At 42.1% G+C, this 27,548-nt stretch overlaps 1 protein-coding gene and 1 long non-coding RNA gene across 15 annotated transcripts in view; both read right to left on the bottom strand.

The window, feature by feature from the left end:
• The window catches only part of arvcfb (ARVCF delta catenin family member b), a 299,308-nt gene that overhangs the window by 27,547 nt on the left and 244,213 nt on the right, over window positions 1-27,548 (bottom strand). For 13 of the 14 annotated variants that reach the window (XM_085180856.1, XM_085180845.1, XM_085180844.1 and 10 more), the window contains one exon: window positions 26,980-27,051. The exons of the other annotated variant lie outside the window; for it this stretch is intronic. In XM_085180856.1, coding sequence (XP_085036982.1) covers window positions 26,980-27,051 — 72 coding nt within the window. The remainder of the gene's footprint in view (window positions 1-26,979; window positions 27,052-27,548) is intronic. 14 annotated transcript variants of the gene reach the window in all.
• Window positions 1,053-24,047, bottom strand: LOC146507332 (uncharacterized). Its single transcript, XR_014877291.1, has 2 exons — window positions 22,007-24,047; window positions 1,053-21,277 (listed from the first exon to the last, which is right to left on the bottom strand). It is a non-coding gene; the product is annotated as an uncharacterized LOC146507332 (long non-coding RNA).

The following is a 27,548-nucleotide window of genomic DNA, read 5'->3' on the forward strand; positions in this document are numbered from 1 at the left end:
GAAATTCACTAAGCGTTTAAACTAAATCCTTTAGCCTTAGTGGAATTTTCTCACTGTTGAGATGTTAAGTGTCTCTGCCAGACCCTTTTACTCAGCAGTTTTTGGAAAGGGCTTAATGTCAGCACAAAGTCCCCGAGGTCTTTACTAATTAGTGCAAGCCAGGTCAAGTTCTGTTGGCAACTGTACACTGAAGGGTTGTTGTTGTCGTCAGTCATCTCCTGTTTGCCTTTTGGCCCGCTGTTGTCAGTTTGTTAGGCAGAATTACAGTTTGGACACGGAGATGAGCTGTCAGTGTGACGTGACCTTGGCTCAGGGCAACCCACAGCCCTATAGTCTGTGACAGACTGCAAACACGGTGAGATTACTTCAATATGATGGATTCAATCCTGAGGTGGAGCATGGAGAGCATGCAAATCGACTTCTGAGTTTCCCCATTTTTCAACTATATAGTAGAGGTGGGAATCACCATACATCCCACGATACGATATTATTGCGATTTTTTTAAAATATTTTGCGATATTCAGATTCTGTACATAAAGGTAAACTTTATCAATATTCATTTTATCTAATATCAAAGTCTCACACTCAGTCTTTCTCTCATTTCAGTTTTATTGTTGACAAACTGAACGGTTTGTATTACAGTCTAGTCCAACTTAACTGAATCAACCATCTGGTACAATTATAGCTATTCTGAACTATGCAGTTTATGAAAACTATGCAGCCCCTTCAGCAACTGAAGAATTTGAAAGTAAATTAAAACAAAATATAATTTTACATTAAATAAAAAAGTTTTAAACTTAATTCAAATAAAACATGTCTTAAATTAAAATAAGTAAACTGTCATGTTTATTGCTGCCATAAAAAAGTTAAACACATTTGGACAGTGAAGGAATGTCAGGATTCTTGCTCAGAAAAAGGATCAACATGCTCTGAAGTCAGAGCACAAAAACCTTTTTTGTAACAAAATATCGATTTCTGCTGTCCCTGTATCGATACATTATTAGCAAACAAAATATCACCATACTACACAGTATCGATTTTTTCCCCCACCCCTACTATATAGCTAACTAAAGTTCAGCACTAGTACTTTATACTGCTCGTGCTAGTACAGAGAAGTATCAAAACCTTTCAGCAAAGCAGATTAAATGCAAGATCATGTAAATACAAGCCACAGTCCGGTATTTAAATGTTAAACATATGCTAGCACAATGTACTTTAATCTGTGATAATCTCCAAAAATGTGTGTTGATTTTTTTTGGCAAACTGATAATGGAACAAAAAAGTTCCTCTAAGCTGTAATTTTAGTTTTTGCTTCTTTCTGTTTGTTTTTCCTTTATTGTTGTTTTTACAGCCTACGATTTTACTGCAATTTCACAACACTCATCGACGGCCCCAAAACATCACTGCTCTTGAGAAGATCTGCATGGAGGAATGGGCCAAAATACCAGCTACTGTGTGTGCAAACCTGGTAAAGACCTATAGTAAACGTTTGACCTCTGTTATTGCCAACAAAGGTTATGTTACAAAGTATTGAGTTGTATTTTTGTTATTGACCAAATACTTATTTTCCACCCTGATTTACGAATAAATTCTTTACAAATCCTACCATGTGAATTCATGGATTTTTTTTTCACATTCTGTCTCTCACAGTTGAAGTGTACCTCTGGTGCAAATTACTGACCTCTGTCATCATTTTAAGTGGGGGAACTTGCACAATCGGTGGCTGACTAAATACTTTTTTGCCCCACTGTACCTCACCTCAGTGTGCTTACAGCCTAGTACCAATGATGCTTTTGGTAGCCATAGCCATTTTCCCCTTCATAACAAATGTAACTAAACTTAGCAGCATCTACCAGGCCTCACTAATTAGTTCCTTAACTGGACCTCTTAGCACCCTGCATGATATTGTTGCCTTCTGGAGTATCTGACAAATAGCGCAAGGTGTGAGGTGCAGCTTCCAAGTCAATGATGAGACCAGAGGGTAGGGCTGCACGATTAATCGTTAGAAAATCGTGATCTCAATTCATACTTATGTGCGATCTCATTTCCAAATGACAACGATTGAAGAAAAAAAAAAAAAAGACGACGACGATTGTACCGCATTTTGATCCGGGACGTAATCTGCATGAAAACAAGCGCTCACTCTTCCTGCTCAACAAATGACAAGGGCGGAGCCTTATACCACGTGATACAGAAGCTGGCTGCTAAAATTGGCAGGGAAAAAACAACGGAGAGCACGTCAGGGATGACGAGAAAGTGACAGGAGAAAATCCGTCCCGGTCAACCACCCAAACATCAATAACGGGAACCTTATACAGCGCTTCCCTATACCCGTCGAACTCCCGCAGGCACAAAGAAATTACGGAGGCTATTACTTATCACCTGACCAAAGATATGGCTCCATCAACACTGTGCAAAACGAGGGATTTAGGAAAATGATCAACACCTAGACAAACGCTACACAGTGCCGTCCCGCAACTATTTTTCTATTGTTGCACTACCTGCTCTATACACGCAGTGTCGCGCAACGGTGGAGACGCAATTTCAAGCAGTACAACATTTTGCGGCAACGACAAAATGTGAGACATTTGTTGTTTTTATGTTTATTTATTGTTTTTATGTTCAGTCTCAACTGTTACGAAGTTGATGTGCAGTTAATAAGTGCAATAAATATTTATACTGGGAAAGAAAATCGTGAGAGAATCGTGATCTCAATTCTAAGCCAAAAAATCATGATTCTCATTTTATGCAAAATCGTGCAGCCCTACCAGAGGGTGAAAGAAAATATTTACTTTGCACAGGGATGGAAGTGAATGTAGGTCAACATTTGGACTAACATTTGCCATCTCACTAGTAATTTTATCTGTTATACCAGGGGTGTGAAACATAAGACCCAGAGGCCTGAATAAGCCCAGTAAAGACTCTAAACTGATGCAAAACTGATACATACTGTTGAAATTACAATATGTTGTTGTTACATAAAGATATCTCAGGGATTAAATGTGTAGTTAAACTTCTTTTCACTGACAGAAAAGAGCGTTTCACTGGTCCAGCCCACTTAAGATAAAATGAGTTTGACTTCCCTGCTTTACACCACACAAAGGACTCCCGCTGAGCTCTGCTCTGAAGTCAGTGCGTGCAAACACACAAACACAGTCACACACAAACACAGAACGGCACAGTCAGTAACAAGCTCGTCCCTAAATGAGGTGAGAGGGGAGGAGAGGCGAGTTACTTTCCCAAGTAGACGACAACGGCGACAACTCCTCCAATCGAGGTGGAGCTCAATTATCAGTGGAGAGAGGGGGCTCTGTGGGGCCGCGGCGCATGAAAACTGGGTTAGAAATGAAGTTAAGCTGAAGTGATTGAGTGACGCTCGGTGCAGAGCTATAGCATTAATTCAGTTCAAGTGCTCACACTATTACCTTCGCAGGCTGTGACAGGCCGGTAAATGATAATGGATTAACTGATGAGCGAGGTAGCAACGCACACACGAATCCACACACGGCACATGTATGTGAGCACAATGAAGGCGCTTCTCTCCGATTCACACACTCATCGACTCGGTTCTCCAGAGCAATTTGCCTTGCTCTCAGACAGTTTGCTGCATTCAGGCAGAACTCGATACATACCTCTTCAAACAGCTCCATACACGCACACAAACACATCAAGCCCTTGTGATGAAAGCGATGTTCATCGACCAACCCCGACTAGATCAAGAACACCGTCTCCTTCTGCATCCTGTAAGCACTCTATTTATTCACTGCTCCATTTCCAATACACTAGGAGCACGCAACACTTCCATCTGAACAGGAAGGACATGATGCCCCATCACTTTTTACAACTCATAGGAGAGAGTCAGAGGGGGATAAAGAGAGTGGCAGGCAGAAAAATAGAAAACAGCAAGAAAAAAGAAAACATCTCTTATAACATACTGAAGTAATTTTCACATAACAGCTTTTTCTTGTTACTCTCATTGTAAAACAACTCCGATTGAGCATCAGAGGAACATGAGGACGTGGAAAGCAAAGTAAAAAATAGTCCGGAGAAATAGCTCATAATGCTAGACTGACCACAGGATGACCTTCTCTTCCCGGATAAATAAATCAGACCACCGCAGTGGGGAAGCCTCAAGTCGTCGAGTCTCCACTCTTATACGCGTTTAACCCTGCCAGTCCTCTTTATATTTATACCTCCTTATATAAGTACAAGCAGGCACATGGGAGAGTGCTACAGTGCTAATGAAGACTTCCGCAGGGCAGAGCCATAGCACGGCGACAGCTAAAACAGCACATCATTAAAAGTGGTACGCCACCAACATAATAATGGTCACGACTCTCTCGAGTTCATTAAAAACTAAAAGGTAAACGGTGGAGCCGTGTAAACAAAACAAGGAAATTGGCAGGCTATGCAGAGGCAATTCCAGTCGTACGGCGTTTGAAAAATGCGCTTTGTTGTTATTGGTGTTGCTTGGAGGAGCACCAGATGGATGGAGTTTACACACCGTGTCAGTTTTTCAAAACATGATTGATAGTAAGAATTAGACCGGCCGGAATTTATGCAATTTATCCGTCAATTACAGGAGGCCTGCTTTAACCTCCCAGGACCTGCGTCCACATATGTGGACATCACATTTTGGGTTATTTAGACCAAAATACTCACTTTTGCTCTACAAGGGCCTGATATCCACTTATGACGACATTATACTGCTACTGTTCTATTTACATTTTAAATGAATATCCTCATAGTGGCTCTCATTATTCTTAGAAACAAAAATCAGGTAAAAAAAAATAATCTGGTAATTCTTTGTTTTTACATTCATCTGGTCCCAATCAGCCCAAATATCAAAGAGAAATTAAAAATGCATGGCGTGGAAGAGTTCGGGTCTTAGGAGGTTAAAGGTGGTCAGTGGGCCCATGTTTCTGATCACACAGAGAAGCTGCTGTAGTAAAAATTTGATTGTTGTCACCTCCTTTCCCAATCCTCATCATATTACTGCAGGAGATCTGCTCGACTAAGATCAGACCTTTGATAGAAAGGTGTTGCTTGATGCTGCACAAGGTAGCAAAGTGACCATGCTGACATCTATCCAGTCCAAAGTAGGAGGAGCAACAATTAAGATGTCTTAAATTGCTGGGCTCAACTGCGATGTCCTACAAACTAGAAATATGTCTACTTGGTAGGAATGGATGGCAGTAGCTGTGGGGACTAATACAGTAGATGCTTCCTTTCCAGTGAAGGTGAAATATTACATGGACATGTAGTGAATGTTAGAGAAGTGGAATTTGTATGCTCAAGATGCATCTTAATGTCAGGTGTGAATGTAAATAGGCACCAATATGAGATGCATGTAAATGCAGTGTATAAATCACACAAAAGTACATGCAATCGACTGTTGTGGCAAACCACAGTGAAAATCAGCTCCTCCACGTAGGTCACACTGAAAACAAACACTCTTTTGCAAAATCAATTTGACCCATGTCTGGTTCAACTGGTTCAAAATACACTAGTGTACTCATCCTATGCCAGAGGGAAAACATGTGATGTAGGATCACATTCCCTCCCAGCAGACCTGAAGCAGAGAGGGGCCAAAACAGAGCACGCTGATGGTCTGCCACGGCAGTTCACCCTCCAGTCACCCCTTCAGACTGGCAGGGTCCAGGAGTCAAACCATCATTTTCTCCTCTCATAGCCAGTTGGCTCCCGCTGCAGATTGGCATCTCTGCGGGCAGCCCCAGGGCAGCACACATTAGCATACCCACATGGTGGTTGGCCTTAGTTTGTTGGATGATGACAAAGAAAGCAGAAGGTGGCAACTGGCCCATCTTTTGGACAGCTACCCATCAGTTTTGGAGCAAAAAGATATACTGGCATGCTGATGTGGATGAAGAGAAGGGGAGCTGGTGAAAGAGTGGACCACAGGAGAAAACATATAGCTAAAGGCACAAGGCAAATGTGTCGACCTCTTTGTCACTCCCTTCCTCTGGCTGCAGTGTGCCATTTCACTGCAGGGGGTTCTGTTCCACCAAGACCAAGAGTTGGGTCCATGAAAGCTTGTTTCCTACCATTTAGCACAAAAGCACTCTTTGCAGCAAGCTGTTTCCGCAGTGACAAGAGAGTATCCGTCTTCCTGAGTCCTGCTGCGGGCTTTTTGTCCAAAGAGGACACATCATCACCGGTACCGAAAACCTGCAGATGAACTGACACCAACTGTCCAGGATGTCCAAGTACTCTTTTAACGAAGGCCAGCAGAAACGCTCCATATCTCTGGTTTCAGCCACTGAACTTTGGACACAGACACAAAGCCGATAGACTTCTCACTACTGAGCCACAGTTGTATTAGGTTTTCTATGGCTTACTCAAGAATGTGCCTCGCAGCTATCTGGCCTCTCAGTGGATCGACGGCGGTAATGCAACGGCTGTTTGTTTCCAATGTCCCTCCCACTAATGCAATAGTGTTTTAAGCCCTCAGGTGGAGGTGTTAGTTTATATTAGAGTTTTCGTCGGTTGGAGATGTTATTTCCCTTTAGATGAAAAACATATTGGTGAAACTTGTCACTTTCCAAGTTGCGCAGAGTATGAATCAGCCTTTCATAACAAGTTCCTGTTGAACAAATGGCTTTCAAAATTAGTATCGAACGATGTTTAGACACAGTTGTCAGATTCTACACAGAAACACGAGGTTTGGATACTTGACGCCTTGTAAAAGTTTAACGTTATGTACCTAGGTGCTTTTATTTGGAAATAATAACACAATGGGCTACATTACATTTTCTATTAATTATGACAAATGTGAATACATGGCTGTAACAAACCATTTCAAAGCCCAGAATTCAACGTAGGCTCTAATAGTAATATCAAAAGAATTGGGGTCTATATTAGAGCTTTTCTGTAATTAGTGCCACATTACTGCTTAAACATTGAATCATTGTGTCATGTTCACATTAATGTTAGAAACTACAACAACGACCGCGCTGCAGACACATATAGCTCATGTCAAACTCCAGTCTTAATATCTTAAATAGGGTTAATTAATGTGGTAGTCTTGCACAGAAGCCATACAAGTTTTATTTAGATGACTGATGTTTCAATTAAGTTCTTAAATGAGCCTTGTTTTTGAGAGCAGGTAATTTGTTCGTTTGGCACTGCTTTTTATGTTTTGGGTTTAAATTAGAGAACAGTAAGACTGCAGGAATATTCAATAGAGACGTACAGTAATAGCTGGGGTTGGATGCAGAATCATATGACAGAAACTGACAATTCAGAGCAGTTACATTTCTTTCAAGGTTTTCTCATGTAAATAAATATGAGAACTGACTATTGTGCTGTAACTGTACAGTATATACAAGACAGAAAATAATGAAAAAGCAGAATGGATTCCCTTGAAACATGTCCGAGTTTGTCACTGCTGCTTTCAATTCCCAGGTAATGTTAACACATTTGTGGTGCTGTCGTGGCGGTCAGCTCCGTCGCCCATAAAGATCTGCTGTGAAGTATGACAAGCTACCAGTGACTGTGCCATTACATTGGCTACAAATGGGGGAAAAACTGATACAGAGAAGTGTGCTGTTGAGCACATTTGTTTTCTATCCCCGCGTCTCCTTCCTGTTTCTCTGCTTGCTTTCTTCCACCCTCTTTCAGTCTCCTCTCACCACCTGTCAAATCTGCGCCACAGACACAAAATGTAGCACGCGAGCCAAAACTGCTTTAAGCTACCGATGCAGACAATATGTAGAAATGAAAAAGTACACGATGATGGTGCGAAAGTTGCCATGGAAACCACCTCTCCATCGCCACTAACAAATCGGCTCATTCAAGGTTCGCTGGAGACAGTTGGGCCAGAAACGGCAAAACAAAAAATGAACATGCTGCATTTTCAGTGCGCACGGAGCATAACGCAGCATTTAGGCGATGAATAATGTTCTGAGGTAATGTGCTCAAGGCAGGAATTAGAAAGCCAAACTGGACACCGTAGCTTGGAGTAGTTTGTAAATCGGGATCCTTCTCATACTTACCTAATTCCCATAATTCCACAGCCACTGGCTAAAAATGCAAAAAAAAAATGTAATTAGTGGCCAAGCCCTGCACGCGCCTCGTGTAAGTTTATGTTTTGCAAAAATAGCGTCAGATGATCAAGTGTTTCAGAGTGGCGGGGCGTGTGTGTGCGCGCGTGTATTTCTGAGAGTGGAGTGCGTATCAGCATCACCTTGAGTGCCGGCTTTCTTTACACAGTCAAGTCACGTCCTCACCCAGACACAAACGAAACCAAAAACTCAGGCAAGGAGAGGAAGAGATAGAGGGCAAGAAATTGGTGAAGAGAGGAAGAAATAAAGGTAAAGAGATCGAGGAGTCCAGGTCCCACAGTGTGTGTGTGTGTTTGCTGGCGAACGGCAACATTTGCCATTTCTTATTTGGCAGTTTAAGTTGCTCACCTGCGCCTGAAAGTCTGAAATATAAGCTTAAGTTGTCAGGGCGATGTCGTGCTTTCACCGCAAATTCCACCTTACACTCAGTTCCCGACGCACTACACCTCTCCACATCTGACAGATATTTCACAAGGAAATTGCGTAGCAACAGAAGCTCAGGAGAAGCGAGGAGAGAAGGAGGAAAAGGGAAGAAGGGGAGAACAGTGGGAATGTGCAGAAGAGAGACTGAGCGGGGATTGGGTGGGTAGGAAAGGGAGCAAGGAGGGAAAGAAAACAGATGCTTGGAGAAGGGAGAGGAATGGGGGGGAAGGCACAACAAAGCAGGTGAACAGGGACTGAGGAGGGAAGGAATAATATAGTGGGTGAGGTAGAGGAAAGGACAAACGTATAAGGAGCAAAGAGGAGAAGGTTGGATCAAGCAAAAAGTCGTGACTGAGTGCAGCTGAGCTATGAATGTTGCATGGTGAATGGGACAGCTGTCTGGGGAATAGTCCACAGAGATGCATGGATCGTTTCAGGGCATCAAGATGAGAAGGGGGGGGGGGGGGGGCAATTTACAATCTACAATAAGAAAAACTGATGCACTGCAGCACTAGCTAAATGATGTGCTCTGCAGTTTGGGGTGGGGGTTTGGAGTTTGGGTGTCCAGCCTTCGGGAATAAGCCTCGATAATCCTGTCGACTGCTGGTGTGTGTGTGTGTGTGTGTGTGTGTGTGGGGGGGGGGGGGGGGGTTAATAGAGATATGGCAGTGACTGGAACGAGGACTGAAGATAGAGGCCGAGAACTAAAGAAGATGGACTAAGGGGTGTGTGTGTGTGTGTGTGTGTGTGTGTGCTGTGAGGGCCTGAGCCCGCAGTCCAGATGAAGGAAAGTAATAAGGCTTAAACACACACACACACACACACACACACACACACACACTGGAGGTGCGGCTATCTTTGTTGCTTGAAAGCTGCCGATAACAGCGGTTAATATTTGATGCCAATACATACAGCACGCGGATCATTTTCATTCAACTTACAAACATTTGATGCCCCTTCCAGCTCTGTGTTTTTATTCTTGGACAATGCAGCAGAACTGCAGGATTCACAGTTCAAAAAGACTCATTTGTGCAAAACCCTCAGCTCGTTTTTAGAGCCTGACCAGTATAGGATTTTAAGACCAGCATCGACACCAGTGTTTGGTGATTTAATGAAATAAATTTAATGAGAACATGAAACATAAATATTTGTCATGTGTAGTTATGAGTCCTTACTAAGACAGCATGTGTTATGCCTTTTGATCAAAAGTGAGTAGTTAGTGCATAGTCTGATTAAGTTACATAAGCAAAGTGATAAATAAGTTCAAAGTTAAGAAATATTATAAGTAATTCATGCTAAAAACAGTTAAAATGTCTGGGTTTGAAATTTGCTCAGAGTGAGTCATCGCTATCACAAGCGATCTTTGTATTGTATGTGCGGAAATGGGAGCGAGGGAGCGCTCTGATCATTCACCAATCTTTGACGTGTTTTCTCCGTTAATGCTGTGAAAAGTGCTTCGGCAGTATTAAAAGAGTGAACGAGTTCATGTACATGCTAAAAGTGCCCTACACGCCTGTACCTTGGGAAACGTTCGTCCATTTTGTTCGCTAGCTGTCTAGCTTCACATGGTCACGTGTCGTGAGGGCAGCATAGCATGACAACACTTTTTAAAGATAATCATGTTTCACTGTCATTGTCTCTGGCTAATATTGGCTGATACTCATTTTTAGCTACCATTGCTTTCTAACTTTCCTCTGATTGGCTGCTTCTTAAAAACAAAAGACTGATGGAGCTGCTTTCCTCACGACCAGGCCCATGTGCCTGAGATGACCATGTAAAGCATATTTATTCTCAATGGCATCACGCAGAGTAGAAAAGCTGCTTCATTGTAGAGGAATCGCTTTACAATAGAGCAGAGTTTGTAATGCATGACGATGGCTGCGATGGTGTTTGGTGGTGGAGCGATTTCCACTCTAGGTTAGTGTCAGCAGCTCCTTTCAGCTTCACCCAAGCACAGATGATGCTGTGGTCAATTTTCTTAGCTAAAATATTCTCTCCCGAAACACCCTGATAACACCACCTTTATTAGTTAACATCACCTTATGCTCAAGTGTGAGGTGCATTGTCCTTTGCAAGTGCATACATATCTTCGTGTGTGTGTGAGACAGAGAAAGACGGAGGGAGAGTTTGACAGTATATTTGTGTGTGTCAATAAGCAGTGCTGCTGTTTTTTCTCCCTTTTTGGACAGCTGTATGAATTAGGATTTGCGTGTGCTTATAAGAGTCAAATGAAAGGCAGCGAGGATGAGATGATTTACTCCCGTCGGCTTAAACGAGCCCATCACCAAATCACACGCGCATTAAAATCCAAAATGCTCCTGATTATAGACCAGTCAAACACTGACTATGAATGCTAAGAACCCAAAAAGATTTTCAAGTTGCCCTCTACGCGCTCAGTCTTCTCGCTTTATACAGAAATGGACACAACTACCCTTTCTTCTTCTCTTCTCTTTTACGGCTGTTATGTAGGCCCAGGAAGATTGTTAAAGCCCTGAGACCTTGACCCGTTCTATTCTTCTGTTTACTCGTTCGAAAGGAGAATACAAATCTTTATGCCGTGTTTGATGAAAGCGTCATTTCAATGCCACAATGTAATCTGAGACACAGAGCCGTCCTGACGCACGGCATAAGCCAGACTGCACGTAAAACCTCATTGGAGGGACAGTTTGATTGGACGCCTGCCATTGCCCATGACCCTCTTATTCAATTGTACACGAAGACAGCAGTCCTTAGGGTGCATTTAGGCGCTGCTGTTTACAACAGTCTGGATTGTTTACGGCCAATATTTAACAGGTAACAAGACAGTGGCAAATTCTGAAGGGAGGCGCTTTTTTCCTCTTCGCTAAGCCTCTGTTGTAGCTCCAGCGAAGCCAGTCAGTACGCCATTAATCTGCTTTTAATTAGATTAAAGCGTCTCTCACAGAAACAGGAAGCAGCACTCTTGTGTCTCGAACAGGGCCAAACAAAGGCTCCAATTGGCAACTAAATCTCACAGTGCTTCCTCCTACTTTCCTGGAACCGTTCTTGTCTCATAATTATCGCTTTACTCCAACTGCTCAGGTTTGGGGAGATGTGGGAGGAGAATGACATGGTTAATCATCTGAAGAGCCTGATGTTGCCGGCTACTGTGAATTCCTGGCACTTTTTTTGGAGTTTCACAGAGCGCAGTAGGAGGAGACAGAGGGCACTGAGGGTTTTTGAATAGGAAACAAAGTTAGAGCTGTTATGTTAATGCACTGCTACTGGAGAAGTGCTGGGAATTAGAGATGCCCCACTGTCCTCTGCCAAACGCAGGTGGATAAATGCTGCCATGCATGAACACACACAAACACATAATAATCTTCAAGGACTTCACTCCACTAATGATGTGTAGCACAGTCACTCTCTATGAGCTCTCCTAGGAATAGCATTATTATGCAAACCTCTTTGTATTTCCAACAAAACACACGGTGGTCCCACTTACATAAACCTCTTGCTCCCCTCATTTGTTTTTCACTCCGTGCCTTATTATCACTCCTTTTCATCACTGAGTAGTTGAAGCGGGAGTCGCAGTAGCCAAAATGTCAGCTCGGAGCCGCTGGCTATTCTTATAATTAGTCCTTTTTCCTGTGTGTTTTATTAGCAGCAACAAAGGCGAAACTGGAAGACAGGGAGTGTCAAGATAGCTGTAGGTGGCTGAGAGTGCTCAGCGGATGACACTCCAAACAGCTGGTGTGGCAGATAGGGAATCAGATTTAATCTCAGCAAGGTGGGAAGTGGGCGTGTGGAAAAAACATTAGCATCTGGATAAGCTTTTATAATATTTCTTTTTTAATATGTTGGTATACAAGCAAATTATGGTACTACAATGGTTATTTCACTATAAATTTAACTCTCAAACACCACAAACCTTTGCCTGATTTGATCTTCCACCATCACCCATCATGGCATTACAATATCCATCCATCCATCCATCCATCCATCCATTCGCTTCTCCTTTTCAGGGTCGCGGGGGGCGCTGGAGCCTATCCCAGCGAGAGGCGGGGTATACCCTGGACAGGTCGCCAGTCTGTCGCAGGGCCAACACACAGGGACAGACAACCATTCGCACTCACATTCATACCTAGTGGCAATTTGGATTTTCCAATTAACCTATCCCCACAAGCTGCATGTCTTTGGACGGTGGGAGGAAGCCGGAGTACCCGGAGAGAACCCACGCAAACACGGGGAGAACATGCAAACCCCACACAGAAAGACCTGTTGGCCTGATGGTGGAATTGAACTCAGGACCTTCTTGCTGTGCTGCAACAGTGCTAACCACCGTGCCACCGTGCTGCCCGGCATTACAATATACCAGGTTATTTACAGATCCATACAGTAGTTTTCAATGGTATTAAATGCTTTCTCATTAACTGATATAGTACTCATAAATATTGTATTTAGGAAATGTATTATAGCATAGCTCACACCAGTAGAGGGCAGTCTCTACTGGTGGAAAAAGCAGCTGAGCTCAGTGAGCTGTGAAAGATGGTGACAAAACAAAGGAACAAAAGCAACTTCTAAATAAGAAGGAATACATCTGCCCCTGTCTGGAAGTATTGTGGACTGACTTCTTCCAGCAAGAATCAGCGGAAGGAGGATGGGAAGGGATTTCTCCATTCCAAATCAATTACATTTAAATGTTATATTAGACTAGTTCTGCTACAGTCACACTCGGGAAAATACTCGTGGCACAACCAGAATTATTGCAAGCGTGGTTTGAAATGGCTACTCTGAACACAGAGGCCAACTACTTGCAATCAGTTGCCATTCTCACAGTCTCAGAGCCTGGTTCTGCTGGAGTTTTCTTCCTGTTAAAAGGGAGTTTTTCCTTCCCACTGTCGCCAAAGAGCTTGCTCATAGGGGATCATATGATTGTTGGGTTTTTCTCTGTATGCATTATTTTAGGGTCTACCTTACAATATAAAGTGCCTTGAGGTGACTGTTGCTGTGATTTGGTGCTATATAAATAAAATTATACTGAACTGAAATAAAATTGAATTGAATTGAATTGGAAAGTGACTTTATGCATGTGCCTTATAAATGAAACTGCTGTTTCAATTGTTGGGGTGATAATAAAAAGCCAATAAGATGGAGTCTGTCTGGTATCAGTCTGCTGTCAGTTTGGTATCAGTTTGGCTTAATGGGATGAAATTGCCAATTACATACAATCTGTTTGTGAGAATACAACAATTAACTGCAACAAATTGGTGAAAATCACAAATCTGTTGGCATCTAAATACACAGAAAGTTCCATTCAACAAAAACAAACATTATATACTCACTATTACCTAAGCCAGAACCTCAAAGAGAGAACCCTCATTGGGTGTTGCACACTGCTTTTTCTCACTCAATGGAAATCATGGCAGGGTCTAATGATTGTGATATATGAAGCTGTTTGTTATTGTCTAAAATATAGTTCAGCTAACTTACCGGCAATTAATAATACAATAATAATAATAATACATTTTATTTGAAAGCGCCTTTCAAAACACTCAAGGTCGCTGTACACTTAAAAGCAACATAAAAGCAAGAAGTTTACAGAATCATAAAAGCATAAGACATAAATAAAATAGGAGAGTGGAAAGGTTATGTGGGATAAGCTATTTTGAACAAGTGGGTTACACTGTTAACAAAAGCACGTGGGAAGGATACAATGTAACAAAAGCCCAAAGTTGGCATTGGTGTCATCTAATTTAGTGGTTGCAAGGATCACATAACGCAATACAAAACTCCATAACCTCACGGGGAGAATCATGTCACTGCAATGTGCCATAGGGAAATACTTCCCAGCATATACTTTCACAGGGCTCTTACCAACAGATATTACTTATCAAACCAGGAACGGGGGAAAGTTTCACACCTTTTAACATTAGGATACAATGTGTCCGATTTCTGTCTCAAATGCTTCTTTTTGCTCTTACAGCTATTTAATCACCTATAGACATACAAAGTGTAAATGGGTAGTAAGATCTGTGTCTTTATGTAAAGGCATCACTTATCTCTTGTTGCCACAATTTTATGTTAATGATAGACACAGTTTAAAAGAAAATGCTTGAAGAGCATGATTATGACTAATGTTTGGTTCCAGGATTCGTTTGTTTAATTATACTCCATGTAAATGTAAAGTCTCCTGTTTTATAATATCTGTTTTGGGGTTTTGTTTGTTTGCATCCAATTTAGTTTTGTCTCGTCTGACTGTTGTGACAGCAAGGGAACAGAAATATAAAAGCGATCTGAGTCAATCGTCCTTTTCTTAGAGCAGGGTAGACCTTCCTCTGGACATGGCTGCATCCACTATAATAAGGACACACAACACATTGCGAATTTGGCACAAGGAAGGTGTAATGCCAAGAGAAATGCAACGACAGCGGCTACAGAGAGACAGAGAGTGATACAAGGTGCCAGACAGTCTGGAACCAACACTGTGCGGAGTGGATGCTTTGTGTCAAGACAGCCAAGAAGCCGAGGGTGAGAAAGTATGTGTGAATGTGCATCGGCCATGTGTCTGTGCAAGCATTATATGCTTATATACACGCTTTGTTTGCCATCTGCATGTCTGGATTAGATGGTCGTGACGTAGCCATCACTTTTAGAGGTCTCACCTGGCAGCAAAATGTAGCACCAGGAGAGGAGATGGAGCAGGGCGGCAATCGGAACAAGCGTTGGTGCGTTTTTGTGGTTAACAAAGGGGCAAGTGATTCACTGCAGTCAGCTGGTTGCGGGCTAGCATGAAGACAGCGAGGCTAGGAGTCAGTATTCGTTATGGAGGTGTTAAATTCCAAAGGCATGAAAATAGAGCTTCTACTTGGTACCACTGCTCGGAATTTGGGAGGTGGTGAGGTGTTTATTGTAGGCTAAACTTTTCCTCCTGACTAGAATTGTGTTTATCGGAAGTAGACTTGCCAGCAGGGTTATGACGCAAAGATTCCTTATTTTGAAAAATGGATCTGCTTTATCACATTTCCCTGCTGAGGCAGGATGTTCATCAGGCCTTTGGGCAAGTGGCTGTTTTTTTCCTTTTCCTCCACCACTTGAAGCCATAAAGAGAGATATAGCAGGGAGGATTAAAAGAATCAGATTCTCCAGTACTAATTCAAATGAGAATTAGTACTGGAGGTGGAAAGAGAAATGGAGAGCGCGAAACGGCAGACGTGGAAAGCGCTGAAGCTTTTCAAACCCAGTGTCTTTATTGCTCCGTCACATTGCCCTTATTGTCAAGATATGACTAATTAGCTATACTTAGAGCAGTTTGGATCAAAAAGCTTCACTTGAAATTAGACACGGATTACCAAAAAGATTCATCATGGTGGGAATTAGCACTGACACATCAAACACATCCACCAAGTTTCCAATCATTTCCTCATATGACAACATACAAGTGGTGTAGCAGTTAAAGGGTATTAGGGTTTCAACTATTGATCATTTTTCTGCAGAAAGAATGATCTCGGTCTTTTCATAAGTCGCCATGATTGCAGAGTTTCTGCCCTGGTGTTATTAGCTCAGGTCCGCTTGGGCTAAAACAGCTTGAAAAACCCACAAAGACACTTTAAAAAGGACAAAACAACAAATTAAATGTTAGAGAGCTGATATCTGTCCACTTATCTTTACTAATTAGTGACTATAACAGGCTAGAAGGTTTTTGGAACAGCGTTTACTGCTTCTTATTGCTCTCTCGCTCTTATATATAAACACTAGGGGTGCAACGATACTCATATCAATATTGAACCGTTCGATACAGTGCTTTCGGTTCGGTACGCATATGTATCGAACAATACAACATTTTTAAATTTATTTTAATTATTTATTTTATCAACTTTCCTTCTGACGATGCTGTCTGTGTTGAGCGCTCAGTGGATCTGCGCTCGACAGTGCAGCCTAGGTGGAGTAGTCGAACGCAGATTCACTGAGTGCAGGGCAAGCTAGCGAGACAGAAGTTAAGCTCTCCTTGCAACATGGCAAATTGAACCTCCCCCACCCTCATTCAGATCTGGCATTTGGAACGATTTTGGTTTTCATGTGACGTATGACCCTGAAGGTAAGCGAGTCATGGACAACAGTAAAACAGTATGTTGGATGTGCCACGCAATGCTCAATTACATGGGTGGGAACTAGTGTGTTAGCGCAGTTAGCTCGTTAGCGCAGTTAGCTTGTTAATGTGTTGGCCGTCCAGCCCCGCACAGGCGATCCGCGGTAGCTCGTTAACGGAGATTTGCCGTGTTGTGGCGTTAACGTCATTTCAGATTAACGCTGACAGCACTAGTGGGAACACAATGAATATGACTGCACATTTACTCCAACATCATCCTAGTGCAAAGACAAGTGGAAGCAGACAAAAACAACAAGCACGCATGCTACAAACTTTACCCGAGTCATTTAGACAGCCGTTAGCACATGATTCTCCTTATGGGGACCTGATATGTTTAATATGCTGCTGAGAATATAGCCCAGAAGAAGCGTATAGTATAGCTTTTATTTTGGAAAGAGACATTTCTCTGTAATAAACTCTCTTTTCCAAAGATGAGTGATTTCTCCATCAGATTTATTTTTTTTATTTTGTTGTTTCAGCAACATTAAATTTAAAACTGTACGTTTGAGTTAAAATATATATTTATAATTTTAATAAATGACAAATTAAAAAGGCATGAACATTTTTTTTGTATCGAAGAAATATTGAACCGTGACACCAAAGTATCGAACTGAACCGAACCGTGAATTTTGTGTATCGTTGCACCCCTAATAAACACCTTGACCTCTTTCTCTGTCTCACTTGTCACCCACGGTGAGTGCAGAGATGCACCTAAACCAAAGCTCCGTTGTTCCATGTGTGGCTCACAATTAGCGTTACAGAAGGGTACTGGTGCTAAATTAAATAAAGTTTACTTACTTACTTACTAAATTAATTGAGGGCAATGTTAAAATGCCCCGCTGCCAGTCAAACTGCTGGTGGAGACGCTGCTCGGGTCATATTTTTTTAAAATTTGGCCAAGTGCATACAAAAGTAATGATATTTTCACTCACTTCAGTATATCAGTTTATTCTAATTAATATTTAATCATTAGCAGAGTGCCCACATTTTACAACTCTGTCTGCACTATAAAAACAGAGATTAATTGCTCCTTCCATAATTATTCTTCTACCCTATTGCAATCTGGAAATATTAAATATTTAGCTATTAATGTTTCTCCTAAGGTTGCATAATTAAATAAACTAAACTACATTGCACTTTTAAAGAAAATGGAAGACGATCTGGCTAGATGGAAGTCTCTATATTATTCATGGGAATCTTCGCTTCAATAAAAAACGCTGGTCTAAGGAGCTTGGAAAGAAAGACGTGTGGACTTCTTTAAGTTTCTGGAAGACCTTTCACCTCTCATCCAACAAGCTTCTTCAGGTCTAAGAGCAATTGGTGGAGAGTCCTATTGGGAGTGTCTCAAAGGCTACGTCCACACTAGCCCGGATAGATTTGAAAACGGCGTCCACACTAGCATTTTCAGTCGTTTTCACAGAGTAGTGCGTCCACATTGAAATGGCCGAAAATGCTTACGCTCCAGTGAAACGCAAGAAGATTCAGCCTGCCTCATTTCTGTCTGCTGTTTATTTACTTTCCGGCTCTTTGAAACGTCGCAGCAAAATGTCGAGGAAAAGCACCGAGTTTTTTAAATGGACTGACAATGAGGTGGAGTTGTTGCTGCGAGTAACACAAAAGTACAAAGTGCAAGAAGTGAGTGAGAATTAAAGAATTTGAAGAAAAGCTATGTGAAGCATGTACAGCCTGATTAATCTTTAATAGGGCTGTCAAAGCAAACAAAACAACTGCTGTATAATGCCCTCCGCTATCTTTGTTTAATTGGTCACATGACTGCATCACATGACTAAAATGTGTCATCATTTTCGAAAGTCTCAGTTTTCGCTGTCCACACTGCGACGCAAAAGCACCGTCTTCAAATGTATTCGTTTTCCAGAGCGTTTTCAAAACGCTGCGTTACCTTCAGGTAAAACACCGTCACAGTGTGGATGGGAAGCCGATGCGTTTTCAAATAAAAGGCGTTAAGGCGTCTGGGAAGGGATCTTGAATCTGGATTATAGACGGCAGACGGTTGGTGTCATAAGCCCCGCCCTCTGTTCAAAGATGGTCGCTCACAGTGGACATAGATGGCTTCTTTCACTCCTCTTTCAAACCATCTGTCTTCTCTGTCCAAAATGTGAATATTGGCATCCTTGAAAGAGTGACCTTTGACCTTTAGATGCAGATGTACAGCCGAGTCTTGGCTGGGTCTCAAAAGCACTGGGATGTCGTGATTGGAGAAGACTCTCCTGAGTTTCTCTGAGGGGCTGATTGACCCTCTGGGCGTATTAGTGGGTTTGTTCTCTGACATGCACTGGCAAGTATGGGATCTTTGGGACTCCCCCCATGACTGCTGTAAGTACACAGTCTTCATCTTAAAGTGCCCATAATGACATTGAGTTTAAAGCTTTTCCATTCTGCAATCTGATCCCACTGACAATATGTGCATTTGTGGTCGGAGGCATGTGTAAGAATGATTTTACTGCAGGCCACAAATAAAGTTATCTTAATTCACTCGGGGAAAAAAAATCTTTTATTAGCCGAGCGAGCAGTTGGTCGATTTTTAAAGGCTGAAGCTTGTTTTTTTTATGTGTCAAGGTAAAACGCTCTTAGTCCTGGTTTGGCTATGATCTGAACTCTTGTACTCGTACACTTTGGATGCTCTGGCTCACTGAAAACACAAATACATCCTCAGCTGTGTGAGGCACTTTCCACCCTCCTGCATCATGAGAGTACTCTGACAGTAAAGCATAAGAGCACAGATAAAGGGACACATATGAAGACTGTACCAAATGTAAAGTCTAATTAATTAGATACAGTGTTTCCTCAAAGGAAAGCTAACAACTGTTTCTCTGTCCTTTCAATATTTTATTCAGGCTGGAAGAAATCGGGAAGAAACAAGATTCCATTCAGGTTTTCCCCCCTCATCACTCTTAAGTCACTTTCACATATGTTGGAAAAACCAAATTGGAACATTATTATTGGAACAGTCGTCCTTGCTCGTATGCAGCACACATGTGCTATTCTCACACAGCTGCAAATCGGCACAACAGGACACCACACGGACTTTGTGCTAAGGAGTCGGCTGATCATAAACCTTTTAATGCTTTAGAATTGATCTATAAGTTAACTGCATAAACCCTTTCACATCTTTTCCTTTCTCCCGCCTCCTTCTCCTCTCCTGACCTTTTTCCAATCTAAGGGTAAACGCTGTGGTTTCAATTAACTGCTGGGAAAATGTTTCATCATCTCAGCGGCTGCCACACTCACAGGCTCTTTAATGAAAAGGGTCTTTTCACAATTCTTAATCACTTTTGTTACAACTCCCCTCCCCAGTAACTTTGGACTTCTCTAATGACGGAATAAATAACTCCGACCTTCAGTCATGCTGACTTTTATATAACATTATTTTACACAGCAGCTATTTCTAATCCCTGAACTCTTCCAGTGCTCCCAGTACATAAAGTTGTAGTCAAATGACACCAATGCTGGAACTACAGCCTTGGACTTTTGCAGTGGGCAAACTTCCTACAGGTATTACACAACTTTTCACTTTTGTTTTCAAGAAACTAAATCATTCAACCTTATAAAAGGTCACAAACTGGATTTTTTGTTAAATTATTGTTTTAATGTGAGACAGTTTTAGTTTTTATCCTGTCAGCCCTGGTGGTGTTTAACAGGCTTTAGATGCTACTGAAAAACTACAGACCCTTGTAGTATCTGTGCGCACAGATCAGAGGGCTGTTTTTCAGAGATTCAAATTATCATTGGACTGTGATAGCTTATTGATCCATAATCTGAAAAATAACCTGTTCCCACACAGGCTAGGTCTGTCGCTACCCGATCCGTACCGGTAACCCGATCGGTACCCCGCATGCGCAAATCTTACGTCACTTCCTCTCTTTGCCAACATTGCGACATTCAATATATTTGAATGACACGGTTAGCGCCCAGTTAGCTCCTAGCATTTCTCAACAGCTCTGCCTCCTTTTCGACTGCCCGGGACATTTAAACAATGGATAGTCCGTATACAAACAAATTTATGCTTTTCTCCTCAACAGAGAGCGTCCCCCGATTGAACAACAGCGCCGTAAAATAAGAAGAATGGCGCCTAATTACAGACTTAATAATATTGATTTAGCAATGTGTCACGTGAGGATTCATCAGCCAGATTAAGTGTTTACTGACAATTGACAGTGATAGCGGACATCATCATCACTATTCCAACAATCCTCTCCACACAGACAAGCATAAACACACTCGACTATCACTAAATCAAATTTAACACACGTTTGTAATGACGCCAATTCAGTTTACAACAGGGTTCATTCGCTCGGTCAGCAGGTGGCAGTATCCTCGTACACTGGAGAGTAAACTGCCATTAAACGAACAGAAGAAGAAGAAAACATCTGCACATGCGCGGTACGGATCGGGCAGACCCGATTTGTACGGTCCGACTTTGCACATGCGCAGTAAGGATCGGGGAGTCTTTTTATTTTTTGTTTTTGTCTACATTGTACTGAAATGCTTCATTATTGCAAACATTTTAAGATATACTTATTATTCTTAACATCTTAACCGATACTCTGACCCATAACTATCGTAAAACGCTACGACCGGAACTAGATACCTTTCGCGCATGCGGGGTACCGATCGGGTTTCCGGTACAGATCGGGTAGCGACACTGTCTACACCGCAGTGTTGCCAACTTAGCGACTTTGTCGCTATATTTAGCGAGTTTTCAGACCCCCTTAGCGACTTTTTTTTTCTAAAAAGCGACTAGCGACAAATCTGGCGACTTTTTCTGGTGTTATTGGAGACTTATTTATGACGACTTTTTGACGTGAAAGAGCGTGTTGCTCTTACTCTCAACAAGCAGCGGTGCTGCCGTGGGCACCTCACCCGTGCTAAAACACTCACGGGCGGAGGATAGTCCTCTCCCAGCTGCAGGAGATGTTCACGTCTATGCGTCCAAACTGCAAATGAATCGCGCATGAGCGAAGCCGCTGCTCCCGCACTGACTGTAACGCAGTCAATTCTTCTTTTACTGTTATGCTGTTTTGTGGATCACAAGGTTTAAAACTACTTATAAACACACACTCTCACACACAAAGTAACTCCACCAGAGTGCCTATTTCGGGTCACTTTTGCCGGTCGAAGCCCAGATAAAGGAGCAGGGTTGGAATTGTGACATTAAAAAACAATAATTGCTAAAATAAATTTAATTTGTAGTTCTAAATAAATTCTAAATGCATTTAGGACGTTTTTTGCTCACTTGATGTGTCTTCCACAGCGTAGGTTACAATTATATTAGCATGACCAATTATGCAAATTAGGTGATGACGTCATTTAGCAACTTCTAGCGACTTTTAGGACAGCCAATAGCGATTTTCCTTACTGAGGAGTTGGCAACACTACTACACCGTACGTTATCATGGTAATATACCCTGGTAAGAAGTGAACCGTCTTCATAATAATCCTAAAGTTACATAGTTAAGCTCAAATCCTGCTTCGTAGCTCAGGTCTCTGTTATATCGGTCATCTGCTTTCACAGAACAATTTTGGAAAAACCTGATGTACTCTGACTGCCCAGCAACAACTTAGCAGACACACAAAGTACAGCATTTAACTGCTATTAGTCAGTGTGGGGCATGTTGTGTTACTTATTCACATCTGAAGCTTTTAGTATCTTTTAAAAGTTGGCTCAAAACACGCATCAGACAGCCCTCTAATCACAACCGCTGTCAGAATAAAATGCCCACAGAGCCCTTGCTCTCTTGTCTCCTCTTTTCTTCTTTTTCCAGCATACGCACACACGCACACATCCACACATAAACAAGATTAATCATTGCCCAGGTCCAGCATGCTCCCTGCATTGACCTCTCCCTGCCTGACATCAGATCAGGACTGGGATACACATGTAATCTCCCATATCTCCCTCAGCCTTGGGAGCTGCTCTCGCTCCCTCATTGCAAACGCCCCCCAGGTGACCAGCGGATGTGATGGTGGAGGAGGAGGTGGGTAGTGGTGTATGTGCCCCAATCACACAAATCCACATTTTCACAGAAAAAACAAACAAGGCACCCAGAGGACTTTTACAGTCTTTCAGCAGCAAGCGCGTCCATCCCCGATGTTTCCCAGTGAAGAAAAAGTGATAAATGTGCTTTAAAAGACATTGTGGGTTTTGCTCTGGTGATTAAGCTTATTATCCATGCATCTCACTGTTGTTATTCGGCTGTGTGTTGAGCTAATAAATGTCAAATATGATTTGTCTGTCTGCGAGCAAGAAAATGCCGGGGCCGCTCTCTACAACACGAACACATACACTCATCTCAACTGTGCATGACATTTAGGCCTATAACGATAATTGCTTTCTCTGGAGTCTAAACTCTGACGGGAGTTGTTTCCACACTGTGTAATGCAATCGCAGCACCAGCCGAGCTGCTATAGATCCTCAGCTGCAGTGTGGCAGCTTGGCTTTTACCCATGAAAACCCAGCCAGTGGAAAATATTAATTATTATCCTTGTAGCTCATCTACTTTCCTTTACTTTAGGAGCGATTTAAAAAAGGCAAAATCTGCTTAACTTGGAAAAGCACAGCAATTAATTGTGATCTAGTTTAATGAGGGCCCACTTTGACGTGTTAATGTGGCTAATTAACAGTCAATCAGGAAGTGATATGGACTTTGAGTGCCTGCCACTAGACATTAGCCACATTTCTATCCAAAGTACCCAAAGCTTCTACTTACAAAAACTTTTTAATGTAACTAAAAGGTGCCTTGAGAACAACGGTTGTCTGCATTTTCACTGTTCAAGCATCGGAGTACATTAGATAAAGTAATCTGCTGATGTTGTGACAGGTAAGTCTGAGCAGCGAGACGGCACTCTGGAGGATACAACCACTTTGGCAGAGGAAACTTGCCAAAGATACACACAACCGTGGTGAATTTTTGCAAGCTTTTTACCAGAATTGTCTGTGAGGTGGCAGAGATAGACGGGGTGAAATGTCAGCCAATCGGCACAGCAAGCCCCGCACCCAAAGTTGCTGAACTCTGAGAAAGTAGAGCTGCAGAGCGGTGACTTTCAAGGGAATAAATCAATTTCCACAAACTTTATTTTAGATGCTGCTCCCTCCAAAGGTTCCTGCAGTAAGTTAAGTGGTTGGTAATGAAGGTGCTGATGTGTTAATACTACACAGGGGTGTTTAACAAGAGCGTGCGAATTCCACAGACACCACGGACACTTTACTGCAGAGTAATGTACTGACATACACATGAGCAAATATACATCTTTCTCCTAACTCGATGAGGTTTGTACTGCAGGCTAATTTGCATTTATGACAGTCAACTGCCTGTTACTGCCAAATACCAACAGCAGAGAGGCTATGCCTGCACACACACACACACACACACACACACACACACACACACACACACACACACACACACACACACACACACACACACACACACACACAATCTACTGCATGAACCACATGCCAAATCTGGGAATGATGCCCCCTGCAATGTTACCTAACATCATGTCTGTTTGTACAATGCATTAGACAACAAACTGTCAGTCTGTCCCAGGGCAGCTGTGGCTACAACTGTAGCTGCCTTCACCAGTGTGTGAAGACATCTCATACTCAAGCTTTGTGTGTTGCTGACAAACATTTTCTGCAATACTCCAGGGTGGAAACAATGTGGCTTCTAGTTATTATGTGAAAAGAAATCCTTTAGGTAAGGGTAGGGTCGACTTTCCTAATCTTTTGAACGTAGTCAACCTAAATCAGGAAGTTATGATATGCCGGCTTGTTACTTTTCCACTGTGTAAATACTTGGCAACTGTATTAGCAGAAAGTTTGCTGTAAACAATGTGGCTTATCATGAATGATTAACATGATTAACGTTGCAGGGAGATGGTCAGCACCTCAGCAGTTGCTAATTAAGTCATTATATCGTGATGGCACAAACAATAAAAGCTTTAAAAAAAAACCTTTGAAAACTGAAACGTTCAAGAGGACCTAAGTGTTTTTGTTTTTTTAAAACCAGAATCAGAAAAAACTCTGGGAAGTTACTGGTCAGAGCCAAGATTTTTTTTAATCAAATTACCTGGCAGAGCTGCTACACCTGTGTGTTTAAATTGGTGAGCTTTAGACTTCACTCACACAAGACTTGACACTGGTTGGTGACTTCCTGAACCCCAGTTTCACACAAGAGACTGAAACCACTTGCCAAACTAGTCCTGGAATGCAACCAGCAGTTGCCAGGGGATCACAGTGTGGTCTGTAGGCTTGTTGACTGATGCTTTAGCAATCAGTTTCAGAGCAACTGCCACCACCTACAACTGGATAGGGAATACACGTTTCCTTCATGACCTGTGGTTGCCAGATGATCAGTAATGCGCCATTTCTATGAGGTACTCATCAACTTTGGTTCCTAGGTGGAAGCACCTGGTACTTTTTTAGCATCCTACGTTTGCTCAGTTGAGCTGAAAATATGACGTCAACAGACTGTATTCCACTGATTGGCCAAGGTATGACGCCACTGGATGAGTCATGAGCGACACCTTCGCAAGAATCAAAGTAGCGGTGGGCGATATAAACGATATAAATTTGGCCAACGATAGAGATTTTGACTATATCGCTCTATCGCGATAGCGCATGTTCATGACATCATCAAGCGGCGCCTGTTCTGGTCGAAAGCATCGCAGCGGCTACAACCATTATCATCTGCAAATTATGGCGGGCAACAGTCATAGCAAAGAGATGAAGCACTTTTGAAATATGGGGAAAGCCAAAAACTGCGCTTCCTCCACTTCCGTAACATTGATTCATTAATGCTGAATTCTCTCGCAGCTGCTCTATTCCCATGTTGTTGCAGTATATTAATAACTAACCTCGTATTGTGGATGAATAATTTCAATTGTTCTCCTGACTGAAGTTTGGCCCGTGTACAGCATCCTGCTATGCGATTGCATTTGTCCCTGACCACCAGAATCCCTCACGTTAACGTTTATCGAGTGGAGAAAAAGTTGACGTTCATCCTCCAGCTTCACTGTGCTAATGTTATGCTAACATAGCTGTGTCGCTAGCAATCACGTAGCACAACATTATATACCAGGTAATCCAACTTCAGTAACCCTACAAACACCACTGCTGTTTAGTTTTCTGTCTTCATTTATGTTGAAAGTGGTAGCAGAGCTGTACGTTTTAATTAGTTTCATAAATCTCTCAGTCAGAACATGGTATGTCATGTTTAGGTGAAAACTAGCGAGTTAACTTCCTGTTAACTTGTAACTCCGTTAAATTTAATACATTCTGTTTTCATGGATGCCTGGATGTTAAACTTAATTGTTACACCTGGTAAAGCAGCAACACTGATGATTTAATTAAAGATGAAAGAATTTAGACCGTTTTTAACTCTTAGTGTTCGTTTGACTTTGGGACCTGAAGTGGACGGAGTTTTGGACCCAGATTACTCCGCGAAGCTCCTCACTGCGGCAGCCGTAATGCTATGACAATCCATCAAGCAGTGCGGCTTACCAAAGTTGTACTAAAACATTTTTTTAACAGATTTCTGCAGCCAAAATCGGTTCGAGGTCAGTAAGCACAACCAGAATTCATACATAAGGCACTTTCTCGATTTTTGAGAAAATTAAAGGATTTTAAGTGTGCCTTATAGTGTGGAAAATACGTTAGACAGAAGAAAAGAATATATTGTTACCGCACATGCTTCAAATTATATCGCGATATGGATTTTAGGCCATATCGCCCATCCCTAAATCAAACCCACCATTTTTGCAACCCGGCAACAAATGAAATGGTTAGACACACACCTGCACCGTGGTCCAACAACAAGGTGCATCCATCACCTTACCATCACCTCATGTTGTGTCACACACAAATGACATCGTGAGACTTGAGCCACGTTGCTATAACAACAGCACCCATACTGAACATACATGATGTAAAAGAAGATGCTGTCCATCCACTCCTAAGGTGCACTGTCAGAAACAACTTTGAGCACAGAGCAATTCAACATATTTAACAAAAGATGATTTTCAGCCTCCGTATACAGTCAGAGGCTGTTTATTGCCTGTTGTGCCTCAGTGCATTGTCACAGCGTTTAACAAAAAAAAGGGCTTACAGAATTGAAGCTCTCACAAGCTGCAAACAATCAACCGTCCCACTGGAGGCACAAAACCATCAAACAAAGCTAGCTCAACAACCAGCTAGCCAAGAGCCTCTTTCTCACTCAAAGGCCTCCCACGCTCTTGTTGACCACCACGGAAACGACTTGCCCCCACCCAACCCAACCACTCACTCACTAGATGAGATGTTCTATATAGATTTAGCGTTAAAATGTTTTGCTCACAAAGGCCTACCTTTTGATGGCTCTGTGCGCTTAGGCAGATCCAATGTGTCGTAGCTTTTGTCATTCTCACCGTTTTTTCTGCCTGGAGGAGAGGAAGGAAACGAGGACGTCAGTGTCAGACAACTGGATGTTGAAAAGAGACCCCAGGGTTATGCTGAGGATGATGTCAAAATCTTTGGACCGTAGGGGCGGAAAATGCATCTCAAACAACAAATAACGCACAAGTGTTTAAATGTACACACAGTACAGAGATGTACAAACACTCCCTGCAAGCTAAACTGCTTCCCTTCAGGAAATCATTTACATCCAGGTTTTTTTTGAACAAATAAAGTTAGTGTTAGTTGTCTCCTCCAAATAGTTATATATGATTTATTTAAAGAAAAGTTTATAAAAAATATTCTAAATGTAAGTCAATGGAAAATCTTATTTCTATATTTCAAGCTTGGCCTTTTATAAAGTGTTTCACATTTCATAAGTCAAGAAAAAGTGACATCATGGCTTCATCCAAGCGTGAAAGGTCACATGACTTTTACTACACATGGAAAAAGCTCGGCCAGCTTTGACTCCAGTGAAATGTAA

Source organism: Neolamprologus multifasciatus, chromosome 12 (genome assembly GCF_963576455.1).
Source record: "Neolamprologus multifasciatus chromosome 12, fNeoMul1.2, whole genome shotgun sequence".
Classification (NCBI taxonomy): Eukaryota; Metazoa; Chordata; class Actinopteri; order Cichliformes; family Cichlidae; genus Neolamprologus; species Neolamprologus multifasciatus.